We start from the raw sequence: 12,475 nt of genomic DNA, 5'->3' as shown, positions 1-12,475 counted from the left end.
AGGGCACACTTTTAGTGGGCATACCCTGCAGTAAATGAATGTAATAAAATAAATAAAAATAGGGAGGGATTAGCAAAAACGTGACGTACGCCCGCCAGTACGGGCAGGGGGCGTTTTATATCTATGCCCCCCACTCCCAACACCTTTATGCCCCGCCAGAAATAGTTCCGCCCCTCACACAAATACAGCCTGATAGGCTCAACACTTGTGCTTGGGGCTACACACTCGTGGTTACAAACGTTACATACATACAATGGAAAACATTAACCTTAAAAACAGTCAGATCTGTGCCCATAACCGTGTCTGAAGGCACGTCTTTAGTGGGCAAAAAGTAACCTTGAGGGGTAAATAGCAGAAGGCATAAACGTCATAAACAATACAGCACCCTAACTACACTGACCATCCCAACACTAACTCACACCCTAACTTAAAGGAGAACTCCTGACCATAAAAATTGTCCCCCATAGTGCCGGCAGTAAAAAAAATAAAGATGTACATACCTTCCTCCGCTCCCCCGGGGCCTCTGGTAACCGGCTCCGGTCTCCGCCGCAATCCACTTCCTGGTTGCCGGTGGTCGGATGAATCAGCCAATCACCAGCCGCAGCGCAGTCCAACTCGGCCGGCTATAGGCTGAGCGGCAGTGCGAGAACGCTTCAGGACACAAAATTATTCACTACACCGGCACCTGCAGCCGGGCTGAAAACGTCACACTGCCGCTCAGCCTAACGCCGGCCGAGTCGGACTGTGCTGCGGCTGGTGATTGGCTGATTCATCCGACCACCGGCAACCAGGAAGTGGATTGCGGCGGAGACCGAAGCCGGTTACCGGAGGCCCCGGGGGAGCGGAGGAAGGTATGTGCATCTTTATTTTTTTTTACTGCCGGCACTATGGGGGACAATTTTTATGGTCTGGAGTTCTCCTTTAAGACAGAGTAGAATCTGCCAACTAGTTATCAAAATAGGCTGTACCCAGTACTGAGAATCTATGGCCACTAAGCTCATTCTGTAAGAACAAGCCAGTACCAAATCAGGACCAGGCTGGCATACTAGCTAAATATATCCACCTGTGACATTATGGTAGAGGGATAGATGCCTGTCAGGTCCCACAAAGCTATCCAAGTCCCTGCCAATAAGGGGCCAAAAACAAAATCACACAAAAGTAACCAAACCACCTGACAGACCTTGAAAATGGTCTCCACATCGCCTGTAAACAAAACTAGGCTCGAGTAAGCAACTTACCTGAAGACTAACCGGACTGCACCATCAGCCATACTCTGAACTGCCAACCAACTGGTCTCGGGAGTGATGTCCCGCTGTGGGTTACCGAACCTTTCATAACCAACGTGCCTGTAGACGTGACAGGCCTTTGGGTAATCAACGTGCCTATAGACGTGACAGGTCTTTGTGTAACCATCGTGACTGTAGACGTGACAGGTCTTTGTGTAACCATCGTGACTGTAGACGTGACAGGTCTTTGCCTACCCACTGTGCCTGTAGACATGACAGGTCTTTGTGTAATCATCGAGACTGCAGAAGTGGCAGGTGTTTGCGTAACCATTGAGACGGCAGACGTGGCAGGTCTTTGGGTAACCATCGTACTTGCAAACGTGGAAGGCATACAACCGCCTAGGTGTCCTGATCTTGTTGCTCTGAAGACTTGTCCGTAACAACTACTATGCAATGCATCCCCCTGCAGACATGGCAAGTATGACGGGTATACAACTGCTTATGTGTCACAATGTTTTTTCTTTGAAAATGTGTCAATAACAGTAAGTACCCAGATCGTACCCCTGTAGACATGGATATGATGTTAACTACTAGGGTAGTGCATACCCTTGGAAAAGGTTGCAAGGTAGATGTAGCATAGCATGCCTCGCTGATTCAAATGCTAGAAAATGCGTAAGACTGACTAAGGCTGGGTCCACACTACGTTTTGTCCCATATGGGAGCGCATACAGCAAGGGGGACCTAAAAGCTCGCGCTCCCGTATGTTACCGTATGCGCTCCCGTATGTCATTCATTTCAATGAGCCGACCGGAGTGAAACGTTCGGTCCGGTCGGCTCATTTTTGCGCCGTATGCGCTTTTACAACCGGACCTAAAACTGTGGTCAACCACGGTTTTAGGTCCGGTTGTAAAAGCGCATACGGCGCAAAAATGAGCCGACCGGACCGAACGTTTCACTCCGGCCGGCTCATTGAAATGAATGACATACAGGAGCGCATACGGTACGGGAGCGCGAGCTTTTAGCTCCCCCCTGCCGTATGCGCTCCCGTATGGGACAAAACGTAGTGTGGACCCAGCCTTAATAGCATTTGTGATGTGTGGTACAAATGCTATTATTGCTAAGAGAGGCACATCGGCTGTAGTAACAAATAGACAGGATTTCTGCTGAGACTAACGGACATGGTAACCCAGTGTAAACATATGCGTGATGTCAAAATTCTAACGCCTGCGTGGGGTGCCGGCTATAATAGTGTAGTGTGATAACTGACATATACATAATATGTACCTAACACGAGTATGCATATACTGACCTCAACTTCTGTATGTGAACCTTTCTACTTACAGTAAAGGTCATGGACGTATGACCGATATGAAAGGCAAGAACCAATGTACCATGTAAATGCTGTGTATGACTGCATAGTGTAAAATAACATAAAACGTCAATACTACAGTAACAGTGTAAGGCTGGGTTCACACTACGTTTTTGCCATACTGTTTTCAATCCGTTTTTCTAAAGAAAACCGTATGGCAAAAAAACAGATGGAACAGTATGGAAAAAAGTAAACCGTATGCGTTTTTTAAACAGTATACTGTTTTTAAAAGTGCACACAGTTCCGTCAGTTTTTATAGAAAAAAAAAAAACATACGTTTTTGAAAATTTTGTCCATTTTTAATGGGAGGGGTCTTGGGTGGGGACTTTAGGATTTAAATGCGCATGTGCAAAGTAAAAACGTATACGTTTTTCCCGTATGGAACCATATACATGTGTGTTTCCCATTGACGTCCATGTTAAAAAAAAACGTATGCGGTTGCAGTACGTTTTTTAAACGGATTGAAAACAGTATGGCAAAAACGTAGTGTGAACCCAGACTAAGTATTATGAATGTATGCCCGGAATAGATGCTAAGCAGTTTATGCACAGTGTGGCTACTACGAGCCTAACCAGTATAAATGGGCATATGTGCTGTATTACTGAGCGCAAAATAAGTTATATGAGCGAATATACAGTATAAACGATACCAGCAAATATAACCATATAAGCTATGAATATATGTACAAATAATTACTGTAAGCGCATGCACAGTATACCCTATAAGCGTACACGCCGATCAAATGCTGTGAGAGTATGTATAGTAAAATAATAAGTAGGCAAAGCACGATGCCGACCACTGTGCACATTTATACTATGCACATGTACACAGCACAAAGACCACGAGCGCATTTGCAGCACACGAGCGCATTTGCAGCACAAACGCCATGAGCTTTCGAAGCATCACAAATGTCATGGGCGCATGAACGCAAACACCACCTGCGCAGCACAAATGCCATGAGCGCCTGGAAACAAATGCCATGGGCGCATGCTCAGCCTGACAGCCAAGGATGCATGTGCAGCATAAATGCTACGAATGTGTGAACAACAAGAGCTTATGAACAGTGTAAATATCCTGAGCGTATGAGCGGTATGAATGCTATAGGTGTAAGAACCATGTAAAAGCCATAAATGTATGACAGTATAAATACAATGAGCGTATGGACAATCTAAATGCCATGACCGTATGCTAATATGAATGTCATGAGCGTATAATCAATAAAAACAAACATGAGCGTATGATAGTATGAAAGCCATGAGCGTATAAACAGTATATACGGCATGAGCATACGGACAAACCATAAATGAACAGTAGCTACTAAGAGGTTATGAACCTCATAAATTCCATGTGTATAAACAGTGTAAATCCCATAATCACCTGAACAATATAAATGCCATAAGTGCATAAACCAGAGCAATGCCGCAAGCAAATGTAACACTATAAATGCCATGAGCGCATGAAACTGTATATGATCGTGTGAACAGTATAAATGCAATGAGCGTATGAAACATATACGTGCCATGGGCGTATGAACAGTATGAATGCCCTGGGCGTATGCCCAGTATAAATGCCATGAGTATATGAACAGTACAAAGCCCTGAGCGTATGAATAGCAATTAAGCCAAAGTGTATGAACAGTGTAAATACTATGAGCGTATGAATAGCATAAAAGCAAAAGCGTATAAACAGTAACATACTATGAGCGTAGGAACAGAATAAATGCCATGGGCGAGTGAACAGTATGGGAGTATGAACAGTATTAATGTTATGAGTATATGAACAGTACCACCATGAGAGTATGCACAGTATGAAAGCCATGAGCGTATTAACAGTATAGGTACCATGAGCGTAATGAACAGTATAAATACTATGAACATATGAACAGTGTAAACGCCATGAGTGTATGACTAGTATAAAGTGCTGTGAACAGTAAGAATGCCCTGAGCGTATGAACGGTGTAAGTACTATGAGCGTATGAACCTGAAAGCTATGGACAAATGTAGTAAAACTGTATACATATGCTACGAAACATTATTAAGTACCAATTAAAAATGCTATGACCGCAACATACACCAGGCGCCCAGTACAGTATGACCACTACCACCATGTGTACAGTATAACTACTAACGGGTGTACATTATAACCACTACTAGCTAATGTATAGAACTGCCTGCGGGACCAGGAGCGTAAACCCGGCGGGATTACATAACACCATGGCAGACACTAGACGCCCCGACAGACCTTGCCGCAGCCTCGCCCAACACTCGGCCCCCAGGTCCCATCATACCTGAAAGCCAGGCAAAACTGCATCCTCAGAAACCACAAGTGCTGTGCCTGCACCCCTGCCCAGCTCCCGGATCCTGCAGCGCTGCGAGCAGAGCCGATGAGTGGCAAGTCCCGACCTTACCCGATTATCGCAGCTTCTGGTCCCTGGTGACTTTGATAGGGGAAGAGGCTGTCAGGGCTCCAGACGGTGGCGGGAGGTTCAAAAAACGCTGCACTTCAGCCAACAGCCTCCACCAACACACGGTTCATGTGCAAAAATGTGACGTGCGCTTCGCCAGTACATGCAGGGGGCATTTTATATCCACCCCCAACACCTTTATGCTTCACCTAGTAGTGCCGGGCCTGAAATAGTTCAGCCTCTCGCACAAATACAGCCTGATAGGCTTAACACATACATATGAAGGTATATTTTTGCCTCTGCAGCTATTGTGAGGAGTCCAAATACAGGAAGTGTGGGTGGAAAAGCAGGGGGGCTCAGTGCACCGACGACGACGACAAGCAGGGCTTTGTGCACTCTCTGTGACATGCTATGGGCTCACACATTAGGATGATTGACAAGCCAGGAGTCTGTACAGAGCCCTGCTTGTCCTGCCCTCACTTTCTGTGTTTGGACTCCACAGAGACACACAGGCAATAGCTGCACCCAAAAATATACACATTTTTTTAACCAATGCATATTACAAATATACAGGTAATCGTACTATCTACATTATATAAAAAGTTTTTGTTAACGACTGGTACACTTAAAATACGCGAGGCTCTACACCATCTTTGTGACAGAACCCCCATTTACTGTCCTATACCCTCCTAGATGCTGGAAAGAAATCCCCATTCCCATCCCATTGTTCTAAACCTTTTCAATACCTCTGAGGAAAGCAATATGGGGGAGATTTATCAAAACCTGTCCAGAGGATAAGTTGCTGAGTTGCCCATAGCAACCAATCAGATCGCTTCTTTCATTTTTAACAAGGTCTCTGCAAAATGAAAGAAGCCATCTGATTGGTTGCTATGGGCAACTATTCCTTTGCACAGATTTTGATAAATATCCGCCGATGTCTTTTCAGAGGGGTCTAGGAATTCTATAGTCTGTAATGATGTATCTGGACACCTAATGCTGTAAGTATCTAGGCTCTGCACAGGACTATTTATCTTTGCACTGTACCTGGCTACTATATGGCTGATTTGGACACTTCACAGCAATACCCATCTGGTGCCCAGAGTGTAGGGTAGAGTGGTGAGGTTCACCACAGCCCAGCACATAGACTACACCTACTAAGTCAGTGTTTCCCAACCTGGGTGCCTCCAGCTGTTGCAAAACTACAACTCCCAGCATGCCCGGACAGCCTTCGGCTGTCCGGGCATGCTGGGAGTTGTAGTTTTGCAACAGCTGGAGGCACCCTAATTGTGAAACACTGTACTATGTGCTCATCTTTATACAGATATAGGTCACTGCTTCATTGAGAAATGTTAAATGGGCACTGTCAGATATAAAAACCCTTTGATATGTAGTAAAGCATGTATAACCAATAGGTTTTGCAGTTGCTTTCATTAGAAAATTTTAAGTTTTTCATATAGAAAAATCCAGTCAAACAACTGCCCCCCCTGCCTGCTTGGACACATACTAGTCCTGCTGTGTCCATGCATCATCACCTATGTCATGGACACACTTCCTTGATTGACAGCTGTGAGCGCAGGGCTCAGAGCTGGAGGAAAAATCCCCCCACTGTCAGCTTGTGTCCGGCTACTGTCAGTGAGGACAAGCTGGGAGTTGTAGTTTTGCTAATGCTAGGGGAGATGTGAGCAGACAGCATACTGAGGGAGGGGGCGGAGACCTGCACAGTGAGGCCACGCCCCCTCCCTTTGAGAAGAATTCAGACTAGTGAGCTAAACTAAATGTGTAGTAAAATAAAGGCACTAGACACATAAAAATTAGATGTACATGGTCAGGATTAGGTACTGAGTAGAGAGGAGTGAATTTACAGTAAATTCGATTCGTCACGAACTTCTCGGCTCGGCAGTTGATGACTTATCCTGCATGAATTAGTTCAGCTTTCAGGTGCTCCCGTGGGCCGGAAAAGGTGGATACAGTCCTAGGAGACTCTTTCCTAGGACTGTATCCACCTTTTCCAGCCCACCGGAGCACCTGAAAGCTGAACTCATTTATGCAGGAAAAGTCATAAACTGCCGAGCCGAGAAGTTCGTGACGAATCGAATTTACTGTAAATTCGCTCATCTCTAGTACTGAGTGATATATTTTAAAAAAATATATGTTTTTTTGTTGGTTCTGACGGGTTCGCTTTAAATAATGTTTCATACCTCTTTTTTGTACTGATCTTTTTCTGCCGAACAAGAATCAAACTTCCGGAATACGTCATCTAGTTGTAATACCATGTCGTCCATCTCACTTGTGTCGTTGACGTCACTGGCTGTAGAAGAGCCGGGCTCGGCCTTCATCTCCTGTAGCTTCTTACACAATAGATTCAGCCGGCTGATCTCCCTCAAGGCCTGATCGTATTTAGAATTGAGGTCCCCAGAACCGGGAGCGCTCTGTGCTTGCGGGCGAGAAGTCTCTTTTTTCACTTCTTGTTCACATCTGATATCCTCTAAATGTTTCATTTTTTTGCTCAGTTCTTCACAGCGCCGTTTATAGTATTCTATATCGCCATTCACTTGGTCCTGCATGTTATGTGTCGTCGTACCATTGCAGTTTATGAAGATGGGCTGACTTGGTGTATCATAGGAATCGTCTTCTTCCTTCTTAATAGTTATCGATGGCACGTCCGTCTGTGTGGTGGCTGCTGACATAACCTGCATGCCTGAAGTTTCCCCATTTAAACTCTCCATAGGGACAGGACTGGAACCAGCACCGTTTTGGGGTTGTACTTTGTCATTCTTGGGTTTGGGTGTACTGACGTCCTCAATGATAATCACATCTCCATCATCAAGGTCGTCATCGTCATCTCCATCTGGAAGCTCTATGGTCTCCGTTACAGTAACCCGCGGCCTTTTAGCAGAAACTGGAGAGGTTTCCATAGGAGTTAAATGTTTTAGCCTAGAGGTAAAATATAACAAAATGTATTCAGGTTTTATAAGCAAATATGTGAAAAAAATTAAATAAAAATTATATTAATAAATGTATATATTTATATTTATTATAAATAATATACATAATATAAATAATATATATATTACACACACACATACACACACTGTATATCCCTGGTGGTCTAGGTTGCTTATAGGTTAATATATATATCCCTAGGAGCCTAGAATGCTTTGGGTTAATATGTATATTCCTGGGGCCTAGGATCCTTATGGGTTAATATGTATATTCCTGGGGCCTAGGATCCTTATGGGTTAATATGTATATTCCTGGGGCCTAGGATCCTTATGGATTAATATGTATATCCATGCGGGCCTAGGGTGCTTATGGGTTAATATGTATATCCCTGGGGGCCTAGGGTGCTTATGGGTTAATATGTATATCCCTTGGGGCCTAGGGTGCTTATGGGTTAACCTAGTGTTTCCCAACCAGGTTGCCTCAAGCTGTTGCAAAACTACAACTCCCAGCATGCCCGGACAGCTGGAGTCACCCCAATAGGGAAACACTTTGTTAAAGGGGTAGTCCAGTGGTGAAAAACTTATCCCCTATCCTAAGGATAGGGGATAAGTTTGAGATCGCGGGGGGTCCGACCGCTGGGGCCCCCTGCGATCTCTCTGTACGGGGGCCAGGCTCTCCGGCCAGATAGCGGGTGTCGACCTCCGCACGAAGCGGCGGCCGACACGCCCCCTCAATACATCTCTATGGCAGAGCCGGAGATTGCCGAAGGCAGAGCTTCGGCTCTGCCATAAAGTTGTATTGAGGGGGCGTGTCGGCAGCCGCTTTGTGCGGAGGTCGACACGCCCCCTTCCCGCGGGCTGTCGTGGCTCCGTACAGGAGATCGCAGGGGGCCCCAGCGGTCGGACCCCCCGCGATCTGCAAGTTATCCCCTATCCTTAGGATAGGGGATAAGTTGTTCACCACTGAGTCACCACTGGACTACTCCTTTAACATGTATATCCCTGCAAGCTTAGGGTAGTTACACATCAGTACACCGGGAGATACATTTAAACAGTACCTAAATGTATACTGTGGTAAACCCATAGACTTCCATTATGGAAAAGTTCCCAAAACGATGTCAGTTTGGACCCGTCTTTGTCCCCTGGACTTTTGTGTAGGATTTCTTTGTGGGATAGAAAAGGTCTGCATGCAATACTTTTTCTGTACCACAAAAGAAAAGTATGCTGTGGTATATTAAAACGGTGAAAGATTTGGAGAAGACCCACAACCTATGGGATTACGAACCATGGTACTGGCTCAGTGTGAAGCTGAATAAATTATTTCTGGAGTGACTTGTTCAAAGGGCGGGAATTTCCGAAAGGAATCTGCCAGAAACAAGGAAATTCAGTCGCACTGTTTTGAATGGGATTCTGCTGCATCGTGCATAATTACAGAGAAATTTCCAGAGCCCGATCTCCGCCGAAATTAAACACATCACAAGGGGAGGGGGGGGATGTCAAGGGTTGAGGTGCCATAAAACTTATAGCACAACTATCATCATATTTTGACCCCCCCAGACCACTATAATGGCGTTCCAGATGATTATAAGGTGACTGCAGCCATTTACCTTTATTGCCGTTTGTTCTTCTTTTCTTACTAATAAAAACTTTTTATCCAAAAGTCAGGCACAGTCGGATAGGCGTGGCTTGGGGTTCAAAATACAGTGGTCCCTCAAGTTACAATATTAATTGGTTCCAGGATGACCATTGCATGTTGAATCCATTGTATGTTGAGACCAGAACTCTATGGAAACCTGGTAATTTGTTCTGAAGCCACCAAAACGTCATCCAAAAATAGGAAAAAGTGAGGATTAAAGATAAATATGTAGATAACTAATACAGATAAAGCAAATCCTTCCATATAAAAGTAATAAAGATCTGCTGGGAGCTGTAATCACTGTCTATTTCAGTGTTTCCCAACCAGAGTGCCTCCAGCTGTTGAAAAACTACAACTCCCAGCATGCCCGGACAGCCAAAGGCTGTCCGGGCATGCTGGGAGTTGTAGTGTTGCAACAGCTGGAGGCAACCTCTTTGGGAAACACTGGTCTATGTAGAGGACAGAAGCTTCTTCAGGGCCCTGTAGAGAACACGCAATGTCCTAAAAAAAAGTAAAATGGAGCCGTCGCCACCTGCTGTCCAAAGGAGAAGCCAACCCTGGCACAGGTAAAGAGTACAGAACATGTAATACCTCCCTGTACTGTAGGGGGCGCTACAAGACACCAGTCAGTGCATACACAGGGGTTTTGCCAGTGAAATATGCATTCTGATTGCGTCGGTTCTTCCAGCCATTGACACGTTTCGCAGATTCCAAAACATTGTATGTTGAGTCTGGTTTCAAGTTACAATGGTCCAGAAAAGACCATCGTATGTACTTTAAACTATTGTTTGTTGAGGCCATTGTAAGTTGAGGGATCACTGTATGATGACAGTTGTGCTTTAACTTTTATTGTAATTAAAATCAAGAAAATACTATCGTTCTAGTGTTATGGACACGGATGAAAACAAGTATACATTACACCAACTGATAAAAAGGTCCAAAGTAATAGTGTAGGTAAATATATACAAAATTCTATAGAAATCTCTCACACCATCAGCCCATTCCTATGCCGTTCGTGACCAACAGTCTATGTGGCCTCTCTTAGGGGCAGTAAGGGGTGTGCATAAATGAACTGAGATATAAGATACAGCAACAGACTGCATTGGGTGCTGCCAGCAGTATCATAGCAAGCCAGTGTCATGATAACGCTAAATCTAGGTACATCTACGTGCATGTATCTAAGTTCAATGGCATTTACACCTCTAGATGGGATAGTTAGCATACAGTGTGGGCACCATCCAGACCAGACTATGAGCCAGTTGTGGCCTCCAAAGTCTGTGAGGGGTTATACACCTCCAATACCTATCCATGGTGAAGCACTTACCGGTTAGTGGGTTGTACCGGGCTGCACAGAGGTCTCCGACACCCCCAGGGGAGAGGAATTTGCAGCATGAGTCTGTCTATAGTGGGGTCTGAAAATTGTTAAGAACCATTTGCACTTCTTTACTTGGAGGGAGTAAACAGGATTGTTGGCTTCGTAAAGGCCTGTGCCTAAACAGAATGCAATAAAATAATATATACATAAGTAAATAGACTAAACACACACACTAATTATATATACAATATACAAGCCATATGAGAGAGAAAGAGAGAGAGCGAGAGCGAGAAAGAGAGAGAGAGAGAAAGAGAGCGAGAGAGAGAAGAGAGAGAGAGAGAGAGAAGAGAAAGAAGAGAGAAGAGAGAGAAAGAGAGAGAGAAGAGAGAGAGAGAAGTGAGAGAGAGAGAGAGAAAAAGAGAGAGAGAGAAAAAGAGAGAGAGAAGAAAGGAGAGAGAGAGAAAAAGAGAGAGAGAGAAAAGAGAGAGAGAGAGAGAAAAAGAAGAGAGAGAGAGAAAAAGAGAGAGAGAGAAAAAGAGAGAGAGAGAAAAAGAGAGAGAGAGAAAAAGAGAGAGAGAGAGAAAAGAAGAGAGAGAAAAGAGAGAGAGAGAGAAAAAGAGAGAGAGAGAAAGAGAGAGAAAAAGAGGAGAGAGAAAAAGAAGAGAGAGAAAAGAGAGAGAGAGAAAAAGAGAGAAAAGAGAGAGAAAAGAGAGAGAGAGACACACACACACACGATAGATTTTATATCTATAAAAAATATCAATCCTGCATTAAATGTATACAATATTTCACTTGCTTTCTGCATATAATTGTCAAACCAGACATCCTTTCAGTTTAGATCGCACCAGGTCCCAGTCCTGACCAATGCAGTAAAGGAGTCAGACTTGATCGCAGCCAGGGAGTGAAGCACATTCTGGAACGCACTTCAGCCGGCTGTCACTCAGGACTGAGACCCAGCGTAATATAAACTTTTGACATCTCCGGACAACATGTGAAGGTATATTTTAGACCTCTTCAGGACGCCGGGCGTATGCATACGTCCTGCATCCCGAGTCCTTAAGGACGTAGGGCATATGCATACACCCGTGGGAATTCCGGGTCCCCACTGCTAGCCCGGTTGGGGACTGGACCGGGATGCCTCCTGAAATCATTCAGCAGGGCATCCCGACACATCGCCGAAGGGGGGTCCTCAGACCCCCCCCATGTCGGCGATCGCAGAGGAGGAAGGGGGGCAGTAAGCGATATTTACTGCTGCCCTTCCTAGTGGGTGCCAAACTTCAACTCCCAGCATGCCCAGACATCTGGAGGGGTCCCAGTGGTGTCCAAACGGTAGCCCTCCAGATGTTGCCAAACTTCAACTCTCAGCATTGTCTAGACTGCCCAGGCATGCTGGGAGTTGTAGTTCTGTAACATCTGTCCCTTCAGATTTTGCAATTTTCATGAAGTTTTTGCAAATTGCTGCTCTACTTTGAAGCCCTCTAATTTTTTCAAAAAGCAAAAATATGTCCATGTTTAATGATGCCAACATAAAGTTAGAGCTTCAAAGTTAGAAAAATGCAAAATTTTCATGAAATTTGGGGATT

At 44.8% G+C, this 12,475-nt stretch overlaps 1 protein-coding gene across 1 annotated transcript in view; it reads right to left on the bottom strand.

Moving 5' to 3' along the window:
- MORC3 (MORC family CW-type zinc finger 3) overlaps positions 1-12,475 on the bottom strand; it is a 77,069-nt gene that overhangs the window by 13,743 nt on the left and 50,851 nt on the right. The window contains 4 exon segments of the mRNA XM_056559609.1: positions 7,198-7,940; positions 10,910-10,985; positions 10,987-11,031; positions 11,033-11,068. Of these exon segments, the coding sequence (XP_056415584.1) occupies positions 7,198-7,940; positions 10,910-10,985; positions 10,987-11,031; positions 11,033-11,068 (900 nt within the window).

Source organism: Hyla sarda, chromosome 2, assembly GCF_029499605.1.
Source record: "Hyla sarda isolate aHylSar1 chromosome 2, aHylSar1.hap1, whole genome shotgun sequence".
Lineage (NCBI taxonomy): Eukaryota > Metazoa > Chordata > Amphibia > Anura > Hylidae > Hyla > Hyla sarda.
The sequence above is the reverse complement of the archived record's forward strand: the minus strand, read 5'-3'. Positions and strand labels throughout refer to the sequence as shown.